This window comes from Galendromus occidentalis, unplaced genomic scaffold (genome assembly GCF_000255335.2).
Source record: "Galendromus occidentalis unplaced genomic scaffold, Mocc_1.1 scf7180000076574, whole genome shotgun sequence".
NCBI classification, from domain to species: Eukaryota; Metazoa; Arthropoda; class Arachnida; order Mesostigmata; family Phytoseiidae; genus Galendromus; species Galendromus occidentalis.
Genome location: NW_003804563.1, coordinates 1,011,105 through 1,037,371, shown reverse-complemented (window position 1 = coordinate 1,037,371; position 26,267 = coordinate 1,011,105). Strand labels below are relative to the sequence as shown.

Genomic DNA, 26,267 nt, shown 5'->3' with positions numbered 1-26,267 from the left:
CTCTTCCCTCCCCATTCTGTCTTATTCCTGATACTTGAGCGGCCCATAACACATGACGCTCCCGAAAAGGACTCAGGTACCTCCTCCAATTAATTCGACTGAGATATCTAAACCCCTGCTAGGCCTTGAGAACTCCTCGTCATCGGAGGATATTCAACGCCCCATTGAAGGAACAAGCGTAACCGAGTCCGTCAGGCGTTCGATTCCAGCAATCGAGAGACGATCTCTTCCGAGGGCACGCGATGTCTCCCCGGAGAAGTTCCCGTGAGAAAAAACAGGAGATATTCTGGTTTGCGCCGCGTCTGAGTTAATTCATTCGAAGTAAGCTTTCCCGGCGCATACCACATATCTCGGGATATTTTTACCCTTATACAGAATATGGGAGTTCCTTCGCCCCGGCCTGAGCGCACGGCTCAAGCATTGTTCGCTGCCAGCAAGAAGGACGTATGTATAAAGAATCTTGCCAGCCTGCTTGTCGACGAGCCTCCGTTTGCTAACTCGTACCTTGTTTGCCGAGAGAATCCGGATCCGAGCAGGCGGAGCGTAGCTGTGGCTGACCGACCTGTTGGATAGCTGCGTTTAGAGCATCGTTCTCCTCCGGTCGGGTCAGAGCCTGCAGCTGATGCTGCTGCCACTCGGGAGGTTGTCTGAGACTTGGAATCCATAGCCCTTTCCTGTCCTTTCTCCGGGGCCCTCGCAGCAGCGTCCCACACCGGCTCAGCAGAGTGAATTCAGCCACGATTGCTACTTCGTCAGCTCGCTCCGGAGATCCTAGATTCCGGCGGAAACTCGAGCTTTGCCGACGGAAGAATCCGTTTCGGAACAACTCTGAGCTGTGCGTGGGCTCGTCGACTTCTGACGCCATGCCCTCTTCGGAAAAGGTCTTTCCGTGTGCGTCGATTCCGAGTGAGTTCAAGAGCAGTGAACACTTTCATCATCATCGGTGCTCCCGTGAATGAGGGGAAGACTTCTCCAGTTGGTCTACCTGCCTGTCTGCGCACAGCAAAATATTCCGCGCAGAGGGAAGATTTCAATTCCATCGCATGAGCCTCAGTCCAGCCGAGTGTGCCCTCAAAGCGCGGCTCATCCCTCAATCGAATAGAATGGTTCACCAAGGAGCGATGTGCCCAAAAGGAAAATTCGGAGTTCATACCACGGCGCAAGTTTGATTCCACACAAGCGGATTTCTCGTTGGATACATGCCCGGCACGATGTCATATCTATCTCGCTGGGTCGTTCCTCTGTATTTATTGTGTGAAGCCACAGGTGTGAGCGAAGCGATACGGAAGCGACAGTTCGATCCATCAGATGCGGGTGACAGGTGAGTTATATCCACTAGGACAATATTCCCGAATGGAGACAACGGTCCATTAGCAAGCCTCCGAAGATGCCTATTGTGCATGCGCTAGGCTTTCATCGAAGCCCTACATAGGTAATTTCGATGAGACATTCTCGTTGTGAGTTTCTGCGGCGGCTCATTGTGACAAAGCGTGAGAACTACTCGACTCTCCAACAGAGACGTTCCATGGCTGGAATGAAGAAGTCCGAACCCCATGAAGTTTCTAATTGAGAATTAGGGGTGAGGGGTAGGGGGTGCCTCGTGTCGGACGAGATCATGGAATTCCAAGGCCACGTCTAGAGTGCGGATCTACCGACCGGCGTGAGGCAGACACCGAGCAGCAAAGTTCCCCGTTCGGCTCCGCGTAAGCTCCCAGTGAATTGCTGCGAAGCTATGCAGAAATAGACGAGGGTCTCATATTTCTCGTTTTTTCATCAAGGTGTCCCGACGCACTTCCAGCTACCCAGCGACTCTATAATCCTCTCTCAAAGAAGAAATACAACGTTCCCTCCGGCCTCACAATATGTGGGCTAGCCCTGGGCCCCCTTCAGTTTTTGTTCTAGACTTGTATCGTGGAGGAACGCTAGAATTCAGAGAATTTCAGAATCATATCTGACTAAATTGGCAAGACTCGCGCGAGAGGAGGTTGTGAAGAAGTGAATACCATATAGGTTTTACGCTCTTGGTCCCAAAGATATCGAGTTCGAGTCTCGGAACTCTCGACTGCGCAGGACGGTAGAATGCCATCGATGGAGTCCTTAGCCCCCTGTCGGAAACCGACCAATTCTCTGATGTCCGAGAGCAGTGGGGGATCGAGATCCTGCATTGATCTCGTTCTCCTACACACCGCCTCTGATCCCCATGTCGTTGCTATCTGCGCACACATTTTGGGGGCATCCGAGTTCGACATCAATGGTTGATTACGGGTCTGAATTCTCATCGCGGCGATCATTTCGTCAAGAGCAACTCTCTATCAGCCGTCGCAGCGAGTTGCAGAAAGCAGCAGCGACGGCCGCTGCACTTCTGCCAAGAAAACGAACATCTTTCTCTCATTGAACATCGGTTCTTATCTTCACCAGAATCTCATAGCAACAGTGCTCGATGATGTTGCATCTTCCTGAATAGACAGATGACGCAGCAAATTATTATCGAATCCGTCGATCGACTTCCGACAACGATCTTTCTCTCTCGAAGGATGGAATATCGGAACTCGATGCACCGGGAAAGCGCAGCCATTTGAGAGTACATAGACGAGGTTCCTACCATTTTCGAATAGCGGAGAAACCTCCGCTTCCGATTGAGACCTCGAGCTTCCGTTCGGAAGCGAATCGTCGAGAGTTTTCTGTTCGAGATCCGTAGGCCTCGACGCAATAACTCCCGGAAATGCCGAGCTCTGACGCTGCTGCTGCTGACATCGATGTGCAGCAGCTTCGAGCCCGGGGGAAGGCTCAAAGCGTTTGAGTCGATTATATTTCGTAGAAAATCCTGTTCCTGCATCTATCATGAGCGAGCGTCACGAACTGTTTCCGTGCGAGACGCCAGACCGACCGGCAAACCAACGGGAAGAATAAACGGGATTACCTGACGGCACTCACAGAGAGATGCTCGTACACACCATGAAGGCGCGATCGGAACGTTATTCGGATAAATCTTGTTCCCCGCCGGACCGCTACGATTTCTGCCGGCTTCCCCGTCGGATTCTCTTCGATTCGAGGAGAGAACGACAAGGCTCCGCGCAACGAGTCTGGACGCGCTCCCCTATCCCGAGCGGTCTCCCCTGTCGATCGAATTTGATTCAGCCGCTCGAAAGGACAGGATTCCGATTCGTTGCACTCCGAGGTGATTGGAGGATGCGAAATCGCATTTCCGGAGCCTTCGTGATCCCAGACGTGTCCGTTATTGTTTACACGAAACCTACAATACACTCGGACCTCGAGGGAGAGACCGAGCTTCCTAGAATTTTCCGATCCTTGCCTTCCACGCAGCTTGCGGGATGCTGCGGGGTTTTCGTTATTTTGCTTACCTCTTCGCCGCAGCCTCTCGCGAGCAGGTAAGGGTAGCTGCTTGGGACACGTCTTCCAAGAGGGACGTAGCTCGTTAAACGGTACTGGTGAGGACACTGAGCAGCCCCGACGTTGCTCGTCCCCCGACAGAAGAACTGTGTTCGCATTCGTTCGTTCCGGTGGTTCCATGTTCTGGACTGAGCGACATTCCAACCCACTCAACCGGATACAAGATTTCTCGATCTGAGTGAAAGCCCGGAAGACTCCAAGAAATAAATTCCAAGAAGGATTCAGAAGCTCGGGCAGAAGCTCTGAGGCGACCTGCCAGCCTTAGGCTTCCCTCGGACAGCTCTCACGGTCGGCATAGGCCACGGCTGGCTTAACCTCTGGAAGGGAGCAGTCACTTGCGCTCTTTTTCACGTTTTGAAAGGAACACGCGACCAGGAGCGAGTCCGAACCCTAAAGCTTATGTTCCTCGAAGAGGATGATCTCCATATCGAGACAACAATGTGCAGGTTTACGCTGCGGACCCCGATTCGAGACCTCGGCTAGACGACAGCGGCATGAGCTCCCGAATGTCTCAGCACCTGTTTGAGTGCAACTCTTCCTCTTAGAATTCGTTTCCATCCCGCTCGACGTCCGGCCACCTGGGGGGGCGCCGCGCCGCTCGGAAACTCGGTTTACCAAGCGCCACGACTGTGTGCGATACAGCCGACCGAGGAGGGGATCCGGAAGAGCAAGTTTCTCGCTTCCATTAACAAGCAGTCGCGCCCTGGGAATGAATTGCTGACTGCTCCCTTTAATCGTTCGACCTTCATTACAGTTATCCATCGACTCCGAGCGCCGTGAGCTCCTTAGACCATCTATTGGCCGTCTATGATCGCAGAGTAAGTTCGGCCAGGGATTATTGAAATTCAGTTAGCGTAAGATCTGACGAGATTCAAATGCTCTCGGTATTTCTCTGATCTTCCTGACCACCGAATGCGGCCAATACGATACGTTCGATCCGGGAGCTTGCGAGTTTGCTCTCATTTCCCGACTGCTTAGCCTGATTTTCGTTCTAGGTATCTCCTGGTGAGTTTCTCAGTCATTTGAAGAAAATGGATCCGGATGTCCCTTTCCGTGGGGGGACTACCCACGTGAACATCGAGCTTCTAATCAGAGCGTTCGGTACCGTCAACGCCGACACGATGGTGAGTGAACTTTGGGCGGTGAGTCTATGTAAGACTCATCTACGGTGCCGCGGGAACAGCGACATCTCCGCGTTTCCCCCCTTGGCAGAGAGGGATGTCGCATTCATTCGGCATCAGAGTATTGTTCCTATTGCTCCAATCGAGTATCGGTAGCTCAGAAGTCGATCCTCCGTCCCTGCCCCCCTTACCCGATTCCCGACGGTGCCGGAGAATCTCATCCTGGATGCAATCGATTCCACTCTCATCGAGCGAATGCCCACCGACCTCCGAAGTCTTCCTCTTGAAGACCAACGCTGCTCAGAGTCGCGATCCAAGCAATCCCATGGGTTTTCCCTGAGTGAATCGAACGTCTTACAGACTTGTGACTTGTCGTAAGCTGTGGTGCAAAAAGGCCACGCTCTTCCCCGCCGGGACGCAGAGGGCGGAACCGAAGGGGAATACAGTATGCTAATGTGTAAAATGTTTGTTCTCGACAGGACTACGACGTGGAACTGTATTTGCGGGAGAGTTGGGACGACATTCGCTTCACGAGCCTCCAGTTCGGGGCGGTAAGACTTGTTTCCGCGAGTTTATTTATCCGCAGCTCGACTGTTCCTGCCGCTGGTGATCGAGAGAAGCGTTTGAGGGGCTCTCTCCGTGGATCGGTCCTCTGCTACGTTCAGCTCCTCGAAGGGAAACGTCGAGCTGAATGAGCAGAAGACAGCAGGGATCTCATGACTTCTTCCCCGAGAGAACTCGTTGACTCGAATCATAGGCGAACGAGATCGATGAGGGTTTGGCGATTAGTCCAACTTTTCGATTTTTCGTATTCCAGGGTACCAATAACGATTCGTCCCGTTTAGATTTGAACGACGCTACTATCATCAAAGCTATCTGGAAACCAGATATCTATTTTCCTAACGCCAAAGAAGGTAAGGTAGCTCTCTCCCTCTCGAGAGATAGTCTCGAGAGTGGCTCCGGCTCTCGAAGTGGACGAGGCAGAGCTCTTCGACAGGAATTGCTCGAGCGCCCCCAAAGTCCATCGAGAGGAATAATCACACTCAGAAATGAACCGGGAATTTCGCTGACTTCCAGGCTCTTTCCATTTTGTCACGTCCCAAATGTTCTCCTGCGGATCGAAGCGAACGGACGGGTTTTATACTCGTTAAGGTGAGCATCTGTGCGATCTTAGATTCTCGAATACAAACATCGTATCCACCGCCGAGAGGCAGTATTGGGTTTTACGCCTTCTTGACTCAGAATAGACCGCATGTCATGTCCAGGGAAAAGGAGAGTCCAGCTCCAGTGAGGGCTCAAACCTTCTGCCTGACATGCTGGAGGAGGCTTGCCCGACTCCGCCTCGACCACGAGGGAATTCATGTCAATGGCCGTATGGCTGAAAAGGAGAGAATCGTGGTTCAAATGATGGGTGTCTCACTCCATCCAATAAATAATTTCTCTCGATGAAAGCTTAACACACTGCAGAAAGATTCCATATCTCCCGACTCTCGAACTATATGCTGTCGGCGGAACTTGATATCCAGGAACTTCGTTCCCGACCTGTCTGGCCCCTGACCTTGATTCGGTCGCGAATCGGCGGCTTCCTCCTTCCAGTCGTTGTCCTTCCCTTTCTCCTTCCGATCTCCGAGGATCCCCGCTGATCCCTCGGTATCGAGAGCAAACTCCTTGAGCACTGATCTGAATGATGGACCCTGACGCGCGTCTGTCTCGCGATTGTGATATGCAAGGGGGAGAGCTTCATTGGGATTAAGCTACCCACCCTCTCTGTCCCGACTGCTCAAGCCACATCCCGTAGCTGGAAAGTTGAGCGGAGCTCAAGAATGAAACTTTAGGAGAATGGAACTCTTGGGGAGTTCTCAAGCGAGAATAATAGAAGGACACAATTTTTTTCAGGTTGAAGCTTCGGTTTTCGTGCATGCTGGATCTGACGAGCTACCCATTGGATAGACAGGAGTGTTACATTGAACTGGCTACCTGTGAGTTTCATTATGTTTCCGGCGGAAATGATCATGGTCAAGGAGCAAGCCTTGTTCGTATGCCAGACAAACCATGCATAGAGATAAAGAGCTCCCGGAAGCCTTTTTCTATTCCGGGCTGACAAGTTTCGCCGGGTCGATGTCGAGTGCAGAACACGGTCGACCCTCCGTCCAGTACACCTCGATACGCCGGCGGGAAATAAACGGATATTCGAGGCTCAAGGTCCCGCTCCGGACGAGGCTTGAGCGTTCGGTCCAAGAGCCAGGATCTTGCCACGGATATTGAGTGGACACTGAGCACTGATCGGTACTGAAAACGTTCGGGTCATCATTCGGGCATGAGTTAGATCATTGCTCGGAGTCCGCTTCGATTATACCGGACAAGTCGCCTCGCGGCTGCCACTGACTTTCCTGGCCGTTTCTCAACAGGTCTCTCTGTTTCCCCGCAAAGGTCCTCGTCATAATGCTTGAGACGTAGAAGGAAAGCGAGAATATTGGATATTGCCTGAGAGCCGATGATTTTGAGATGCGGGGAATCTGAAACCACCTTGAGTGCTTCCGAACGGATAGCTTACGAGGAATACGGCGCGGAGTTGATATGGAGCCGACGCATTTGTATCGAGAGCATGGTGATCACGAGAGCTGAACGTCCATCGATGGTGCTTCTAGTGCACTATTGTCTGCGCTGATCTCTTCCTCCCGAAGTCGACGTGACTCTAGCCGCGGAACGTGATCGAGAAGAGTACCCAAAGTTTTGTTAAAACTTCGGATGACAGACGCCAGTGCCTCCGGATTTTTCCGCTCATTACATCTTCTCGCACTCCAAGACAGAGAAACATATCTAGGGTGCGGAACGGTTCCTGCGTATCAATATTTTCAGTTCCCGAGGGGACTCAGCCCTCTCCGCACCGGAACCGTCCGCGGAGAGTAATGAAGAGGAGGAATCCAGATAATAGGAACGGTTTCCCGTTTTTTCTTCCAGTTGCTCGTACAAATACCGATGTCATGCTGCATTGGAACGGCACGACACCGCTCACTTTCAATCGCGGAATAAAAATGGCCAATTTCGAGTTAGAGAAAGCTGAACATTTGAACTTCTGCCCACGCACCAACATCCACCATCTCGATACAGGTGAGGATTTCCCCCCGAAATGATCGCGAGTGTATTGTCATGCTTGTCTTAATTCTTTTGGGTTCTTCCGCGGGTCGAAGCTCCCGTCGAACTTGTATTCTTTTCGCGATACTTTACGTGAGGTTACGCCGCGCGCGAGACGGAATGGCTTTGGGGAGCGGGACGGGGAATTGTTCAGGTTGAGAGTCAAGTTGCGCTTGTTGGCTCGCGATGCCCCAGGGCTTCAGTGTTGATAGTAATTCAAGGCGCTGTTCATCAAGATCAACAGGAGGGCCGCAACAACGCTCCATTCCCAAGATCTTCCGGTGAGGAAAGTTAGTCACTCCGGGATGCAGGGGGGACTGTATTCTGCGTGGAGCGCTATATATTGACAAGAAGATAGGAGTCAATAATCTGCTCAAGAGATGGATCTTCGAGACCCAGAAATGGAGCATCTGACATGCAAACCGTGAGCCGGAAAGCGCCCGCCAGACGGTGGCTCAGCTCGCGACGGAATCTCGTTCATTTCACCTAAATCGGAGAGATGAGGTATCGCGCAGATGGATACCGTTTCCTCCTCTATGAGACACTCAAGAGCAACAAGTTCAGAGGACACCTTGGCAGGGCTCGCCTGAACGATGTCGGCCTAACCCGATCGGTTCAGTACCGTCTCGACGAAACAAAAATTTTCAGATCCAGGGTAGCAGATGAGCTCTCTTGGAAACTTCGTGCTGATCATTATCTGATCTCCCTCGATCGTTCACAGAGGCGGAGTTTCATTGGCCTTAAGTTGAGACGGAGCAGACCAAAAACATATTGTCGGGAAGGGCTAATGGCATGATGCGCTGTCGGAGTTTTTAGGCAGCAGAGAGAACTGATAAACGCTACATAGAGGCGGGAGGGATGGGAGCGGGGATACGTTCCTCGAACGACAGCCGTCTATAGACGCCTGATGAGATTACCGCGAACACTTGGCGGCGAGACATCTTCTGTATCAAGCGGCTCAGAGACTCGATATGCGTGGGTCTGAAATTCCTTCTTTTAAGCTCTACTACGACGCACGGATGTCCCCCCTTCCTGCAGCTGGTGATTCTCATGCCCGCACGGCCCTTGATCCCTCATGCGACTTTCTGTCTCTGTGGTCAGACTCCTTATGCTGTACCTATAGCACGTCAGGAAGAGACCCGGGGCTACAGATCGGAGTGTGTACTCATCCGTAAAACGTTTGAGCGCCTCATCCCCGACACGAGGAGTCGGCTTGAACCGTCATCTCAGCTAGGGCGGCTGCTCCACTCAAGCTGAGAAGCTTCGAGGAAGGCTCCGGTGATCTCACAGTAATTCCGAATGCTCGCTCCCATTGTGGCCAGGGAGTTTCATTTCGTTTAGGGCGGGAATTCTTGACAGAAAGGATTTCGATTCTTGAGGACGGCGCGGCTAATACCTGTTCCTAGCCGGATGGAGACCGTACACCCATTAGCCGCGCTAGCGGTCAGAAACGGGGAGGCCTCCCGGAATCCGAGTCCATGGATGATGTCAACATCAGAATAAACCAACTGCTGATATCATCGATGCCTGAGGTCTTGAGTTGGCGGGGGAACTCCTCGATCTCATACCTCATGTCGTGTTTGACCGTGGGATACACCGCACCACCTGAACCGCGCGCACGCCGGAACGAGTAATTGATCTGTCTTCTCCACGAATATTCTAACTGATCATTATATTGAGCAACCGAGAAAAGAAACCGGAAAATCCGCAACGATACAAAGGGTCACAGGTTCCCCTTGTCTGTGATGGAGGAACACAGAAGTAAGAATCGATGAGCAGCTCGTCCATGAAGCCGCGGTCGGGTTACGATTTCCAAGAATCCAAGACGCTAGGAAATAGAGAGGATTTGGCAGAGATTACTGCAGGACTTAGGAGGTAATTTCTCTTAGCGCACCTTGGAGCGGGGAAAGGTGGCGCGTCATCGTCTTCGATGTGCGTACATGTGTCTGAGGACTTCACTGAATATGTGGAACTCTTAACATCATGAATCATGATGGTCGTGGCTCGACGGGCTTCAAGGGTATCTTTCCGATACGAGGAGATAATGTTTTCGAAACTTCGAGCTCCCCAAGGCTGGCGCCGCAATTGAAGACACTCGTTTCGTGACGATGCCGAAGAGAAGGGGAAATTCAGCAGAATTCCCAAGGATCCTCGCATTGAGATCTGATCTCTCAAGACCACGTTTCCTTCGTGCGACTTCTCGTCATCGATTACCACATGGTGTCAGTCTATATCTACCCTTGGGTTTCCCGGAGCAAAGAATGCATCCCCTTACACTGAAAGGCGCCGAAAATGATCGATAAGGCCCAAGTCGTTCTGCGAGGCCCTCGCGATTCCGGCGAGTCCCTATGCTTACGCTGAGCGGATTGCAGCTATATTTCCTGATCGTTGAGTTCCATCTTGCTATAATTCAGCACGCTCTGCTCGTTCTTCGATTCTGGCTACCAGTTCACACCGGGTGTCCTTGCATCATCGCCGTACTATTCAGTACTACCGATCTTGTCAGCGTCGCGAAAGGAGGGCTGCTCCGGGAGACGGCGGTGGTTTCCTCAATTTGTCAACTCCCTTACTTTCCTCGGTATGTGCTGCCACTGGCCGTGGATCAATGGCGGACAATGAACGGTGAAGCATTCCTCCCTCGACCACGTCTTTTCCGAGCTCTGCTCCCAGTCAGTGAAATATTAATAAGCTTACCCCCTTCATTCATCCGTTCTGCATTTGGGGGAGTGCTCGTGGTCGACATGTAGGCCCTCTCGATCTGAACGTCTCTTCTAGCGCCGGCCTCGAGATCCGTCCCAGGGAGCAGGGCTTACAATAGGCGAGAGCAAGATGGGGGTATGCGGACGTTTTCGGAAGAGCGAGAGAATCGAGGCTTAGCGCTCGAAGATCCCGGGGAAAGGGATTTATGACGAACTTCGTCGCTGATGGGTCAGGAAAACTTCGGGCTTCCTATTCGAGCTTCGGGGTCGCGGATCTCTCCTAGCTTGCAGCACTCAAGCATCTTCCGATGCGAAGATCCCAGGAGGCACTCACTTCGTTAGGCCCCCCGTGTAGCATGCAGAGTTTTGTCGTGCACTTTTTGCGACGAAGCTAATTTCCTCTCTAGAGAGCTGATGTTTCTGCTATTAGACCCCGTCTTCGCATGTGATGGAACTCGAGGAAGGTTGTGCCGGACGGACTCTGACTCATCCTGACTCCTAAGATGATGTCTCAAGCCTTTCGGGGCTCCGAGGAGGTTTCCTCGTGCGTATTCCGGCTCTGGACTTAGTCTCTCGTCCATCGCTTGATGCTTGGAGAATATTCCGAACGAATGCCAACTTTCTCCCATCTACTCCATCGTCCGCTCCGAGACAGAGCGAACTCGAAGACCGATAAGCATGGTTACCGGGAGAGAAGAAAAGAATGATGGTTCGTATAGATGATCGTCGAAATTCCCCCTGACGGAAACTGACTCACTTCTCGATATTTTTTCATTTTCAGAACGATCCTGTCTCTCCGTGCGATTATCCCTGAAACGCGCTATCGGGCATCATCTTGTACAGTCTTACCTTCCATCGATTCTGATCGTTGTTATCTCGTGGGTATCGTTTTGGCTTGATGTCGATGCGATCCCGGCACGGGTCACGCTCGGCGTCACAACCTTACTGACAATCTCCGCTGAAAGTTCTGATAAACAGGTGAGTCGACATCCGAGCTCCCTCGAGGAAAACGGGATACACACATCACCGCTGCCTCGGGACGAGGATTATCTTTCCCGCAATTAATCATCGGCCCAACTATTCTCCTGTCGCGAGTCTTTCGTCGGGAGGAGCATTCCTTGCGGGGGCCCGTTTTCGGAGTCCAATTATCATACCAGTCTTGCTCTTCGAATTCTGGAGCTGCCTTCGCCCCGAGAAGAAACACCCGCGGTGCTTCCCGGTGGAGTCGAATGTTCTCGACGCGCATTTTCCCCGCTGGCGCTCGCTCGTCGATAAATTAGTTTCTTGTCTTGGCGCATATTCAAAATTCGACCCGCTTTTCGTTTACATCGACGGTTGCGATGGTGGTCTTGATTGAATTCCACTCGCTCAAAGCTCGAGAAACCTTAGTATCGGAATATTCGTGAAACCGTCAACAAAGTTCCAAAACTCTCTGGTCGGAGTCGGCATGGTGCTTCGGAGGAGATCGAATCCTCAGAGACTCGGGAGGATGCCCGTCGTTCCTCGGGTCCTAGAGCGGTTCGTCAGATGCTCGCTCGAGGAACGAGGCGCCAATGTCATGGATTCAAATGGAAATCATGACAGACGCACTCTTTCATTCATTTCAGTCGAACCAAGCACCTGTGGCGTACGTGAAGGCTCTAGATATTTGGATGGCAGCTTGCACCATGTTCGTCTTCACCGCGGTTCTGGAGTTCACTTGCGTCAGCTATCTGGCTCGCCTCAGAAGCACAGGCGATCATCCCAACGCAATCGTGCCAAATGATGTCGTCGATTTCATGGTGTGTATGGGGGCAAGAACTTAGATCTTGGGTCCTGTACCGATTAACTTATTCAGTATGCCCCGATGGACTATCGATAGACCAAGACTATCGGCTGTGAGGAATTGTGTTTACGCGAGAACATCATGCAATAATTTCCCGGTGAGGCCATCTGCTGATCGCTGTCTCCGCCTATTTGAACTCGAGTACAATAGTTCTCACGGAACATGTATACCAGCTCGAATCATTTCGATCAAGCGGACCGTCCTAGCCGGAATGACCCAAGCGCTGATTGGATGCCCTCGATTGGCGTATTCCTCCAGTCAAAAATAGACATTCTGACGCGGAGGAGAGCAATAAGCGTAGATAGCCCGAAAGTAAGCGAAAATGAGTCTGATGACTCGGTATTTCAGCAAAACAGCTCCGACGAGACAAGTGTCAGCAAGCACCGCCCCGAGTCAAACCGGGAAATTATCGTGCCGTGAAACTCACATTTCATTCGTGCTGTTCCGAGAATCGCCCGTCTGAGCTCGTACTACCCAGACTCGTTCGCCTCAAGTTACCACGACCTCCGTTCCGGGACTTTGAACTTGCTGCGGAATTGCCTTCTGCTTTTGAACGAAAAACAGCGGCTGTTATACAACGTTCTGCGTGGTTCACTCCTGTAACGAGCGGAATTTATGGTGAACTCCAGACCTTTCGAATGAATAAACGAGCTCGGCACAAGTGGAAATGTCGTTGCGTGTATACTTCTCTCGCTTTCCAAGCGGGAACTATTTCGCGGGAATTCAGACCAGCAAAGGGTTGCTGGTTCTCGACGACGACGAGGATCCCCGCACTAATTGAACGTTTCCGCACATTATTCCAGGCCGAGAACAGAATCGACAGGCAGCGAGTGGAAATCCTTGCGTCGGCCAACGAAGATGAGCGGAAGTTCCGAGAGGTCGCTCGCAGTGTTGACCGCGTCTCTCGGCTTGGGTTCCCCGTCGCTTTCGGAATCTTCAATTCTCTTTATTGGTCGTACTACATGAATTAGAAAACCGCGATCACCTCCACCTTCGCTCCATCAAGGTAATAGATCCATGATCTGAATTCCTTCGGAGGTCGTACAGCCCTACGCATCCACATCCGACGAATCATCCGAACATGAAGTGCTGCTCCTCGATTATTGTGAAAGCGCTCGAACATGATCCGTGGGTTAGCTCGTCGACGGCTTGGAGAATGATCCGCAAGGGGGCGGCCGGCGGCGAGAAAAAGTCCTAATAAGTGCCAAAGCTCAAATGCTCAAGCTCTCAGCTTAGGTAAAGGTCAGCCGAGGGATTTCGAAGCGAACCTAAGCATATGTTTGAAAAGCGAGGTACATATCCTTCAGGGTGATCAGTGAGCTGTACATGGGGTAATGAGGGATCGATTACAGAGAATGTACAGTTTCCGAGAATGAGTCGGCTCGACTAAAGATTTTCTCAAACCAGCTCGGGAAGATCAAGGAGACCAATCTGCCCGTCATCCAGAATTCCCAGCATTACATTTTTGCCTACATTACTTTCTGCGACATCGCATATCAAACCATTCACAGTTGAGCTTGTTTAATCAATAAAACCGAATTTTTTCAAATGAGCTTTTGGCCCCATTCGTACCCACCTACCTCGCGAAAAGCTTCGAGTGTACTCGGCTCAGAGCGATCTTTGGATTCCCCTGCATGGGGCGCAGAGCGCTCCGGGGGCGGCTGTCTCCGGGTGTTCGCCAGTCATATTCCCCTTCTCCCTTGTGATTGCCTTTTGCTCTCTTATGACTTATGGGAGACCGTATGCCCGCTAGGGTCCTCGTTCTCCGCAAATTCCGACGCCCGCTGAAGTTTCGAAAGAAGAGTGTCCAGTTGTAGAAGGTGATGCGAGCCCAAAATCATTCAGGTATTCTGTCATCACCTCGATACGGTCTAACGACTCTAAACTCATGCCTAGAGCTACTCGAAGTCTTGTTATGCTCCCACCATCCCGAAGGAAATATTTCGGATACCATGAAGCCGGTCGTTTTAGATTTCCTGATTCTCGTTCATGTTGTCTCCTTGAGTAGGATTCTTTCAAGATAGGCTCTGGCGGGATAATCGAAGCCTTATCTCCGACGAGCTAATTTTCGAGGATTCTTCCACGGCAGAGCGACGCGATGATGCGCAGAAAACGAGCCTCCCGCTCCCGCTAGAAGAGATCATGTTGCTCGCCGACCCAGCTGAAAGGAGGAGGTACCGACAGTGAAAACGAAAATACGAATCCTTCGGCTCTCCAGCACAGGTGAATGATACAAGGCCTTCCTTGCGTTCGCCGCACGTCGCCGTCTCGTGGAAACCGTCCATTATGGCTCGGGAAATTTCCTCCTACCCACCCACATCGAGCCGCTGTCAGCGGCGATCCATCTTGTTGGAGTGTCAGCCTCGAAACTCGATCCCGTTTTTAGATCAAGCGTCCTCATTCGACCGGCGACACCTTTCATGAGGATGACACAAGAATTCACCGTAATATCCGGAGGCATCATATGTTTTTCAAAACGGAGGCCGCCATGCACTTCCCTCAGGGCCGACACTTTTTTTTTGCCGAATCACTAGTCTCAATATGGAAATTCTGAGAATGAATTCGAAGCGGGTCGAAAAATGTCTACGTGGTCCAGCTTTAGATTCCACGAAAAATCGTTTCTGGTTTTCACCAAGGAGAGAATCAAACTGGAACCGTCGACTGAGCACGGGAGTAAATATCTCCACCGACGGAGATTAGGTCAAATGCCATGAGCCGCAGCACCCGATCAAAATGTGAGAGTTGAACCAGTCACAGATTGAAACAGCTTATCCAAGCGGCACGAGTCGCTGCTGGCAGCGTACAGAGCGTAGGCAATGACGCTCTTGATCAGGGCATCGAACAGGTAATCCGGGATCGTATCATATTCCTCGCAATTGGACTCACCGGACTGGTCGTCTGGGACGCATGATCTGAGCGCGCTATAACTCGATTGCGGAAAGGCCACAACCAAAGATGATGCTGTCCAACAAGCTGATGAAATATTGAACATCACTAATCGACGGCCGGGATTCTCTGCTCCACAATTCACAATCAACTGTTTCAACGTCCTCTTTCGTTCATAATGCATGTCTGTGAATTTTAGATCCGGGCGCGCGTAGATGCCCTTGGTGGTACTGCTGCAGCTTACATCGATATTCTACGCAGCTCTCAAGGCCTCCGGTACAAAGAGAGCGCAATCAGCTCCTACAATGATAGTCGAAACTGTTGTTGAACAGGTTCGAGCCCTCCCAGAATCCGACCAAGCAGTCGATAATAATCAACTACTCTTCCTGACAAATCCTGACTACCCTGTTCGACACAAGTGAACTCAAGTTCAATCGCTGCACGCTGACATCCCGTCCTGGGTTATCTAGCAGAGATATTTTCTATGGGACGCTTCAATCGACCATGTGCCGCGTGTTCGGCTGATCTCGAATCATCTTCTTCTATCAGAGACCCCATAAGGGAATTCGAAATCTTCTCAGCCCAATCTCTCTGATTGGCTGCGAGATTTGATTCAACAGGACAACGGCTACAGGCTATACCTCAGCCACCGCGACCACCTCCTCCAAGCGGTGCGTGAGATGTTGAACAGAGGTCATATGAATTTATTTCTCTCCCGCTAAGGAATCGGTTCCTCATGCGAGAAAGGATCCACAGCCCGGCACTTTCACCTGAATGAGCTGAAAGGGCCAAGAGCTGTCATGCCTCGTTCCGGACCGAGGAGAAATCCACTCAGATGATGATTTCCGCGGTTCTCGAGGGCGCCTGCACTGCTAGATGATTCTTATTCACGCTCATGCAAGCCTCTCAAGCATGACATCCCCTATCTGGACGCCCCGCGTTCGTCTAGTCTTGGCAGATGCGGAATATGTCCTCTTCGAAACAGCGAGTCTATTGGCGCCTGACTCCCCTGAAGCAGACTGGGCCCCCAACCGCCCAGCTCTCATTCAAGACATCGAACTTCTTCCATTAGTGCTCATTTATTGATCGAGCTCCGCAGCTGTGACGACCTAGGCGGGAACGCTCTCAATGCGTCCTTAGGAGTCACGGGAGCTCTAAGCTCCTTCCAAGTTTAGTAAGCGCTTCTGTCGCTGGACGTTCGTGGGTCTCGAGGGAATCTCGACCGCGGAATCGTCGCAGATTTAGTTTCCACGGACTCAGGGCACGGTCTTCGCTCGATCGACCGTTGAAATAATGTTGTGGGTCAATAATTGTCGGGCGTCCGACTGAGGTCTGTAATTGATTTTCAGATTGCCACCCCCGAGCGTCGAGGATAATTACCCCGCCACTACTAAAGGGAATTGCAATGCCCCGGAGCGCTACGTTGGTGGAAAGAGATGAATCAGTCCCGACGATTCCTCTCTGCTGGAGACGGTGTGGCACTTTTGCCAACGCGAGTAAAGATTAGAACATATAACTCATCAGATCCGAGTTAGTCGATACAGAAGCACGGGGTGTACTGAACAAGAACGGAACTCGGACTGCATCGATTGGGGCGAGGATTGAAGGACAACGTCGAGGATCGACAGACACCTGGGCTGCGAGCAATTGAGCTTTGATCCTCACCGGACCGATTTCGGGCTCTCAGGACGTCGCTTTCGGCGTAAGCATAAGCTCCGACCTGAGTTCAATGATCCCACTCGAGTGAAGTGGCTCGGAAACTGTGTCTCCAGAACGGTCTGCGCAGCTCGGTGACTCCTTGTTCAAGCTCTTGACACGTACCGCTGTGGCTTGCGCTCCTGTCCGGAGTGTTCATGATCGCTTCGGGCGTGGCCACAGCGCAAGAGGTTCTTCGAGCTGAGAGTGAGTTCCTCAAATAGTCCTCCCGGTATTCCTACACATTGATGGACCATGTCTGGGGCGAAGGTCTGTCGGAAGGGGAGCAAAGGCTTCGGAGATGCAGTCAATAATTCCTCAATCGCTTGAAAGAGGATATCGCCGACTTGGCGTATCCACCCCAGGTGAGAACCATACCCCGCTCCCTCCGGACGCTGCTGTCGATGCCGTGGCTCACCTGGGGTCTCGCCCATCTTGATGAACGCTTTTGCGGGGCAGATGATGGCTCCGATGTTCAGTGTTGTCAATGCGCCCGGGATTGCGCGCTCGGGAAACACGCACGATCCATCTCCCGATCTCGACCCCTAGACATAGCGCGATCGATGACATCATGAAGGTAAGGAAATTCATTATGTACCTATCCTTGCCAAAGTTCAGCGAGGGTGGACCTTCTGCTACCGTCTCGGTCAATTGAAAATTACACACGATATCCACCAAGGGAGCAGATGGTGACTTAGGAAGCGATCGAGGTGGATGACGATCGATATCTCGAGAATGTGACGAGAGTCATCGTACTTCGGTCTTCCTTCAACATGGGCGAGCGAGGTGAAGGGCCGATCGAGCCACCGGAGCTCCCCTGGATCGGCCGTGAAGGGAATCCGCGTCGAGAGAGAATATCAGAACATATCTAGAGGAACTGAATGGGCTTTATCTCTCCAGGAATCACTCCAGGAAGAATGGATGCTAAACTTGTCCCGGGGAATTGCGCGGCAAGAGACGATAGAGAGCGTGGCATTCATTTCCAGACGGAAAGCACTGGATGGATCTGTGAATTACGAAAGCGGACGAGATCGCGAGCCGAGTCGCGCTCGGCGAGGTGAGCTTCCAAGGGATCCTCTTGTCTCGACTTTTTCGGAAGGGGGCACGAGGCTGGAGAGAACTACCTTTGTTGGAATTACTTATGCTATTTTCTAAATGAACATTATGGGTAGCTGTTTTGCTTCAGGTTGCGAGAGAAGTCTGCGCGGTGATACCCGAGGGTGAATTTGGATCTGGGTCTCAACCGATCTCGTCCTTTGTGTCAATCGCATCTAACCGACCATTGCCATAACTTCCGGGAGCAGCAGTCGACGGCAGGTCCATCCGTGGGTGTTCCGCCATTCATGATGCCCAACCTGACGTCTTCCAAAAGCTTCGTGTGAGCCCCAATGAATAAATATATTCTGGTGACAAGGGAGATAAGATCAAGGAACTACTCTGTGTCGAGAGGGTCGAGCACCTCGATCGTAGGCGGAGCGGGGATGCTTACTACTTATTATTATAGGTGTATTTCCGAGGTCTTCATCGATATCGGTATCGGCGTGACCCCTTCAGTCACGAATATCCATTGGAGGAAGAGAGATGAGGTATGAACTAGACGTCTTCGTGCTCCTCCCAACGCTCAATCTCAGGACGCTGATCATCAGTCTCACGTTGACAACTTGCCTCCCATTTTAATCTACTCATTTCTTAGTGAGGGGAATTTATTCTCCCAATCGGGTGAACTACCCCAGCGCTCGCGGGAAGTGAGAAGTTTCTTGCGAGAACGAACCCTCGTTCAAGGTGTTTTGTGAAGGGAGTACGTGACGTGAATCTTTCCGGACCTTTTTCCAGGGCCCAAGCCGTAACTTCCCTTTTTGCTAGCTGTGCGTGCGAATACTAAATGTGCATCGCCGGCTTCGCGATCCGCGAACCAGACTTCTTGGATTGGCCACCTTCGACAGCCGAGGGGAAACTCGATTGGAATCTCTCGTCTTTCGCTCCTAGACTGTGGTGGCTAATCGCGAGAGGAATTCTCGCACAATGTTTCACACATTTGTGCCGCGAATGAACTGGTTGTTTCGCTCACACATCGCAACGAGCTCTCGAGGCCAACGAGGAAGGCGACATGGAAGGTCGGTCGTCGGGTTCTGTCGCAGAAAATGTTCCCAGCGCGAGCTACACGTTTCGAGACCACTGTTTAGGACTGCTCTCCCCTACGATCAATGGCTCGGCATTTTCTATGCCTGCCTTCATCAGTGAGTTTTCATTCAAAAAACGGAAATCGCGATAGGAACTCGATGAGAGAATATTTTCAAGCTGTGAGACGTTCAATGTAAGTTACCGAGAAAAAGAGATTCCGAAAGCTGATACAGCTTGGCCCAGAGCAAACTTCTCGACTAGGTAAAGGTTCACGCGAATCATCTGTTCTCGTCCTTCCGTGCCTCGTTTAAAAGCAAATCGACATGACGAAGGTTGCTCACAACCATGGTGAAACTTATTTTGAGCGCGATCTCTGTGAGTTTCGCTGTCGCTGGAGTGGCTTGTGGACATCATTTTCACTTGCCTCACTCTCATTTCTTCAAACAGTACGAAGACTGTGGCAGGACCGCTGGACTGAGTAATGACACGATCACAAAAATGAGGGAGGCCGTGAGACCCAGTCTGAAAGATGTTCCGGATCAGAAGAAGATGAGAGAAAGACTCCACCCGCTGAGAGCACGGGACGCTTTGAACGCGATCGTGAAGGAGGCCGAAGCCGATAAGGTTTGTCCGGACCTTAATGATATTCGAACACTTCGTTGGAGCTTTGTTCTCCTAATTGTTTTTGTGCAGCATTCCGGGAAGAGAATCGTCGATTCCCCAGCGCTCTTTTACGAGCAGAAACGGCGAAGTAGGAAAGTTTGGGGAGGGAATTCCAATTTTTCACGAAGTCGCGTCCGACTAATATTTTTCCGTTTCCAGTTTGAAGCCTACGACGCTTGCATGCTCACTCATGAGGAAAAAATCCACAACAGAATGCCCGTGATGGTGTGCGCGAACACCACTGGAGTTAGTCCGGAGGGGGTGGCCAAGCTGAAGCAAATAATCCTGGCCATGAGATCGAATCCGGAGAAGGACTTCGCGAAGCGCATGAAGCAAACCACCGATGAGAGCAAGAAGGCCATAGAGGAGACCGACAAGGACAAGCTTGAAGCTTTTGAAAAATGTCTCGCCGATTTGGAGGCGAGAATGCTCAAGAGGAGGCTTGAGCATAGGAACCGCGACCGTAAGGATCATGGTCACAAGGACCACGATGATCATCACGGTGATCACTCTGAGACGACAACGGAAGAAGGAGCGAAACCTGCGGCCGAAGAATGATCGATCTGAGATGCTCCAATCTTGACCCCGATTCATGACATCCGCGGTACGCGAGGAGAGCAGTTCCGAGGCGTGAGTAGAAATCCCAATGAATGGGACAGCAGAGTCTCCCTTCCATCTTCACCACTTTTCTCTTTTCTCACGACTCTCTCCTGCTCCCATCTCGCTGGCTGTGAAGTTTCAAGGACAGGTTTCCGGGGAGTTCGGGTCGCGTGGACATCGATCCTCTTGATGACCTTGGCAATGTCTTCCGCGAACCTAGAGAAGTTTGCTAGGGTGAGGTGGATATTCGCGAATTTCGGAGACGAGCCCCCGAATACAGCATCACCGAAGGGTGCCGTTTTGATATGGGAGGGAACACAGAGCCTCCTGCTACCGCATCCATTGCGGCTGTTGACGAGCGTTTCTGCGCTGTACCAGAGGGGCTGACGACAAGCTCCCGAAATCCACGTATCCGAGTTTCCACGGACCAGACCTGATAGCTATCCAAATCGGAAATGTAGGATGGAACTTTCGAGTCCACCGCTCTGGACGATTTGATAATGATCGATTGTGAATGTCCCTATCGGGTCGAGTTCGAGAATGCGGGATTCAGAATCGCGGTCGATCCGGTACCCTCGGAAAATCCAAGTGATGAATGACGCCTATAGTGGAGGAGAGGGAGGCGTGGTTGTATTAGGAGGACCTCCGCGCTATGCGCCGTCATCATTGAGATAGGTGCGAGCTTGGGCTTGGGACGAGAAAGTGGTCTCAGTCCGAGAAAGGTTCCACTTCTAAGATTTTCCGAGCAAATGTTATCAGAGGTTTGCACATCTGGGAAGAATGAAAGATTCCATGTCTCGTGCGTCCGTGGGACCATCGATGAGCTTCACACCAGGCGAGAACCTTCCAAAATGAGCGGTCTCCCGTAGTTCCATTTCAGATTGCCTGCCAATGCAGTATCAGAGACGTTTGGGATCGCTGAGTAGGTACCTGAGCGCTACCTTACGCTCGATCATCGCGTGTTCCACCATAAGCTGAGTGCTCTCGTGCGGAGCCGTCTCCTTAGGTCCGCCTCCCATTGGTGTTGAGATGCCTTTCCGGCTTGGCAACTCCCGGGGAGAGCGGGAGTAATTCTCCCTCCTCCGACGTGGGGTCAAGAGAACGTTGTGATGCGCGACTTGCTGAGAGGTCTGAAAACTCCCATCCAGCTAGCGTACTTAATCATGACATCTGAGGATGGTCAGCGTGAGTATGCCCATTCGTCCACGGAGGTTCCGGGAGAGACTCCGTTATCGGTGAACCGCGGGAACATTCCATTGCGAGACCCTGGATCATGCCGAGAATTTTCTAGATTGACCCCGGGTACTGAGTCCGCAGAGTAAACTCAAATTGCCAGGAAATACAGGTTGCTCTCGCTCTGTACGCCGAGGGCTGACGGCCTATCAGCCCCCCGTTCCCGACAATTTCCAAGCCGAAATCACTTCATGATCTCTACGCGTAAGGCAGGACAAGAGAGTCGTCAGGGCCATTACCCTGAGAAAAGGCTCGCTGGGGAATGCTAAATCGAGTTCGAAGGAACAACGGACGACGCATTGTCGCTTCGTCTTTCATCGAGCTTCTAGCGGAAGTTGCATCATTGGAGACTTTTTAAGCACTAGCCTTGCTTGTCCAGCTGTTTTCTCCTCCCAAGTGCACAACTAGCGGAATCCAATCGCTTTCGTCGAGGTGCTGTCCCAGACTCCTTGTAATGCTCCTCTTCCATTCCGCGGATTTGTCTTACCTCGCTCGGATCCAGCTATAGCAGCGGTCCCATTCTGCTCAGAGTCGTCCACGCAGTCCTGGAGAACCTATCCGTTGGTCAATGGACGCCGGAGCACTTAGCTTGCTAGTAATCTTGGATGCTTCGAAAATCTCCAGCGGCGGTCGGGGATACAGCTAGCCCAGAGCTCGCCGGAGCGAAGCAATGAGCAACACTTCCAGTCGGCACTCCAGGGCCTTGGTACCTACTCCTCAATCATCCTGAAGTCTCCTGTGCATACATATGAGGAACCTATCGCTTCCAACAGGCCACATTTTTTCCGTTCCCATAGACTCCGATGCAGAGATGCCTGACCTGATAAGTCCCTCATGCGCGGGACACTGAGATAATGTCCCCAGAACACAAAGAACATGGTCATTCTAGTAACTACGAAAGGGCCATTGACATGAAACCCAGAAATGAGGAGCTCTGTGAAGATTTCCAAAAAAACAGAAACTTCCATCGTGTCGGGGAGATCCTCCCATGGCGGGGCCTGTAACATAGCTTGAAAGCCGTGATGACTCTGCATGCCCAGGTGCATCCAGGGCATTGATGCTTGCGCGGGTTGCGCCCTGCCCTTACTGCCCACAGGTTCCTGTGGAGACATTAGCCCGTATACAAAAGTCGCACCCCGAAGTAGAGCCTCATAGTCGTAAGGAAATCCGCATGAGGGAGGGTCGAATACTGCTACTCTGGGCTTCACGAGCTTCTATCGCGTCTCTCGGCGGAACTCTCATGTGTCATAATGCTCCGAGAATCAATTCGAAAGTATCGTACATGGGAATATACATAGTCTCGGTGAAGGGACAGAGATGATGGACACCGCGCCGCTTCGATTGCGACAAGGACTTCCCACGAGTAGAGATTATGGTGGGAGATCGACGGCGCTTTATTGACACAGAAATCCCGGAGCACATCATGAGCCCCTTCGCTATAAGAACTCTTCCGTGGTGAAAGCGGGGACACGACCCCTTCGCAGTGGAGACCACAGGATTCTTCGTTGGGGGGGGGGGGGCTAGATCGGGTCCTCGCGTGAAGCTGATTTCCAACATGGCGATCCGCCCCTATACCTTGGTATTACGAACTCGAGGCTATAGCCCCCTGCGGACGCCCCTGGCTCCAGGATAACGATATATGGCATGAGCGGACCGATTCATCTCCTCTCTAGTTCTTCGGCGGGAACACGTTCTCATGGAACTTGCCGACAAAGTTCCCGGGCGGCAAATAATTTGCCACAACGAACACCGAATTTCCTTTCACCGCGTAAGCCATGCCCACGTGGGTGGTTTCCTTCCACACGACCTGAGTGAAATGTCCGACCTGGAACGGAATCGTACCTTGTTCGAGCCCATCGATACCGTCGATTCCCTGTCCAACCCCCCTACGCCGGGCTTAGTCTCTACGGCATGTGCATCGATCGTTCAGTGGGAAAGCGAAAACAGTCGGAATGGGTGGCATGACGCTAACCTGGGAGAAATTGCTCGGAGCCGGTTGACCAAACTTCATCTCACTGATTTCGTTGTACCAGGAGTCGACTGCTTTGTCGGCTAGGAAAAATGAGGGAGATGTTTTAATTCTAAGCCTGAGTAAGGAGCACCTGGTCCACGAGAAGTAGTTCCCCTCGATTCCTTTCTTCTACACGAAATAATTTCCGTTTCTGCTCCTGGCTGCGAGAACGAGAATCGCACCCACCGTTGATATCAGGTCCTCTTGAGCTTGAAGAGTTGAACAAATTCTCTCCGAAACCTTTTTCAGTGCTGTGAGAGAAATTGTTCGTCTGAGCCATGTGATCTGCGTGAGCCTGCGCTTTCGCCGCACACTGGGGAGGGAAATCAGTCATTTCCGAGGAATTCAATAAAGTTCATTCGTCATAGTTAATATACGTCTCATTTGCGAGTCCAGAATAATATCCGACGGCCCAGCATACTACGTTGTCGATGAGGGAAGAAGCGTACCTTCGAGCACCATTCCAAAGGCGGAACCCCATGCTTACTCCGATAGTGATTGTGCCTCTCCAATGCCTTCTTCTGGAAATCTTCTTTCGGGGGCGCTGGCGAGGGATCGGCGATCTGGAACGGAAATAGTCCGGACAGACGGAACGCATGGGGCAGCCGCTAATCGAGCTCTTCCCGAAATTTCTCCACTCACATTATTCCTGTCGAGCACAGCCGCGCGCTTCTCCAGTGCCTCATCGCGATCCGGAGCATCAGCTCTCGTCGTCACAATCGTGGTGGTAGTGACGATCTTCATACCATCCTTGATAAGAACGGGAAATTCAGCCCACAGAGGTCTGCCTGTTTCCCACGCGTGGGACGAGGTACCATGGGACCTCGCCACATGAACTACCTACTGATCGTCCTGAATGGTTTCATCGATGAATACCTTGTACTCCGTCATGACAGAGGTTTGTCGTCTCTCAGCCATATTTCACAAGTTATCCGCTCCCTCGATTAATCTGGAAATTCGAAATCCGAAACTCCTCATAGTGAGCACACCTAGGTACAAATGTCTCGAGACGAATTTTCCGTCGCTCAGGCTCGAACTCCCAAGGCGGAGGACGGCAGGTCTGATCAACATCATCCATCTCATGAAAAATCTTTAAATGCACGCAGATTCGAAATTTTGCACTCCCTCATTCCCAACTCAGCAATGAAGTACAGAGGCTCAGCGTTATTGATCCTGCGCGGGCCGCTACGAATTTTTCCTCTCTTCGGCAACAAAAGACACGATGCGTGACCATAATGAGACCTCGAGTTCCTTCGTTTCGGCTTAAGTGGAGAGCCTGCTTACGGTCGCCCCCCAAACGATCGGCCAGGTCCTCGAAAACTGCTTTCGCAGCTTTTCGTTTCTCAAGAGAGTCGCCTCTCAGAACTGCCCCAGGATTCCGTCTTTGCACGCGGGACGCGCGTCTCCACCTTTAGGGGGAACACTTCCGGGATACATATTCGGACACTCAATGATTTCTCTAACATCATGTTCGGATGCCGAGGGCTCTAATGATCGGGGAGTCTCATTTTGAGGAGAAGAGCCGGTCGTGGGAAAGTTCAATTCGGTCCACTTCCCATACCCATCCTGATAATGGTCAGGAGAGCGACGCGTCTCTTCAATCCAGGAGAGGCTCGTCCTTGTGTGAGGCTCCTCGAGGCAGATTCACGATTGAGGATCGAGTTATCGTGCCCTCGAGCGAGGAGGATCTTGGGGACAGTCGACCCTTAAAGAGACTACTCCTCGAGAAGTCGGCGTCGGTGCTGTAGCCAACTCACCGCAATAGTCGGGGAACGATGAGAGAGTTACGGCTCGAGCGGAGCTGGATCTGAACTTTCACACTGAGGCATAATCCACGGCGAGCGAGTTAAAAAACGTTCATGCTCTTTTCTGTTCCAAGCGACATGTGTCATGAGGGAGCGTGGTCTAGTCGTAAACCGAATAGAAGCTGTTTGTGTTTGGCATACGGCCATATTCCGAAATCGCGGGCATTCATTCCAGTCTAGTGGTTCACTACCACAGATATTCGACATGCTGAAGATGATTTGGAACCCCCTTCTTCATCGAGGAACGAACACGACGTTCCGGGTCTTGCTTAGCGACGGGCTCGGGCATGATCAATGCAAAGACGATTCAGAGTCGGAATTGCTGAGACACGTAAGTGCATTCTCTTATGACGGTCGCGAAGAGAAATCTCGGGGTGCTCAGAAATCAGATTTCGTTCCGATGGGATGAGGGATTCGCCCCACAACTCTAGGGCTTCATGCATTGTTCCTTTGATGACCATGCGTCTTTCCGGCAAGCCCAGCATGAACCCGGCGCAGAATTGCATCAGAGATTCAGTCGAGTGGGTTCCGGTCGAGATTGACGGCACCTCTGTCAGTCACATAACATCCACCATCTTCTTGAGACTACAGGCCGCCGGTGGATTAGGAAAGCGTTGCGAGAATATCGATCCAAATCGAACGTCTTCCTTGGAGAGCTTTGGATGCAGGAGTTTTAGATCGATCGGTGATGATCGATGCGATGATCGATCTCTGTCTCTTATCCGGGAGAGCACGAGGTTTTCCATTTCTAGAACACTCTCCGAGGTTGAATGTCTCGGGAACCCAGGGGAACGCACAGTTACGATTTGCCGCGAGATTTGAGCCCGATAATAATTCACCACATCAATTCTCGAGCATTGCGGCGAAATCAGAAGGCAGCGATTGTCGCAGGAATAATAGTAATCGAGCTTTGAAATCGAATCTACAGGGCTCGAGTAGAGAGTCTACTCACTCGGATGAAGGATGGAGGTATAGCTCAGACTTCTTCGATCGGTCTCGGATCCTCGATAGGATCGACTCGGGCACCAGATGGATCGAACTCGATGATCGGCTCGGAATCGA

General features: G+C 51.7%; 2 protein-coding genes across 2 annotated transcripts; one reads left to right on the top strand and one right to left on the bottom strand.

Moving 5' to 3' along the window:
- Nucleotides 1-1,211: 1,211 nt before the first annotated feature.
- LOC100899351 (glycine receptor subunit alpha-3) lies at nt 1,212-13,162 on the top strand. The gene is given in 12 exon segments (XM_029113341.1): nt 1,212-1,321; nt 4,166-4,229; nt 4,407-4,535; nt 5,012-5,083; nt 5,350-5,446; nt 5,610-5,624; nt 5,627-5,684; nt 6,429-6,511; nt 7,494-7,624; nt 11,120-11,344; nt 11,974-12,147; nt 12,995-13,162. Coding segments are annotated over 12 exon segments (1,326 nt in total).
- A 9,597-nt stretch (nt 13,163-22,759) lies between these two features.
- On the bottom strand, nt 22,760-26,267 carry LOC100903157 (Golgi-associated plant pathogenesis-related protein 1). The gene is made up of 7 exons (XM_003739599.2): nt 26,158-26,267; nt 24,277-24,349; nt 24,043-24,150; nt 23,850-23,963; nt 23,587-23,713; nt 23,362-23,441; nt 22,760-23,214 (listed from the first exon to the last, which is right to left on the bottom strand). Exons 2-7 carry the CDS (start codon nt 24,316-24,318, stop codon nt 23,059-23,061), a joined length of 627 nt encoding a protein of 208 aa, XP_003739647.1. The 5' UTR covers nt 24,319-24,349; nt 26,158-26,267; the 3' UTR covers nt 22,760-23,058.

Coding starts and splice junctions, on each gene's coding strand:
- LOC100903157 (XM_003739599.2), bottom strand. CDS start 24,318: ATGGCTGAGAGACGACAAACCTCTGTCATGACGGAGTACAAG. Junction 24,151..24,276: donor CTGTCATGACGGAGTACAAG/GTATTCATCGAT, acceptor GTTCTTATCAAG/GATGGTATGAAGATCGTCAC. Junction 23,964..24,042: donor CTGTGCTCGACAGGAATAAT/GTGAGTGGAGAA, acceptor TTTCCGTTCCAG/ATCGCCGATCCCTCGCCAGC.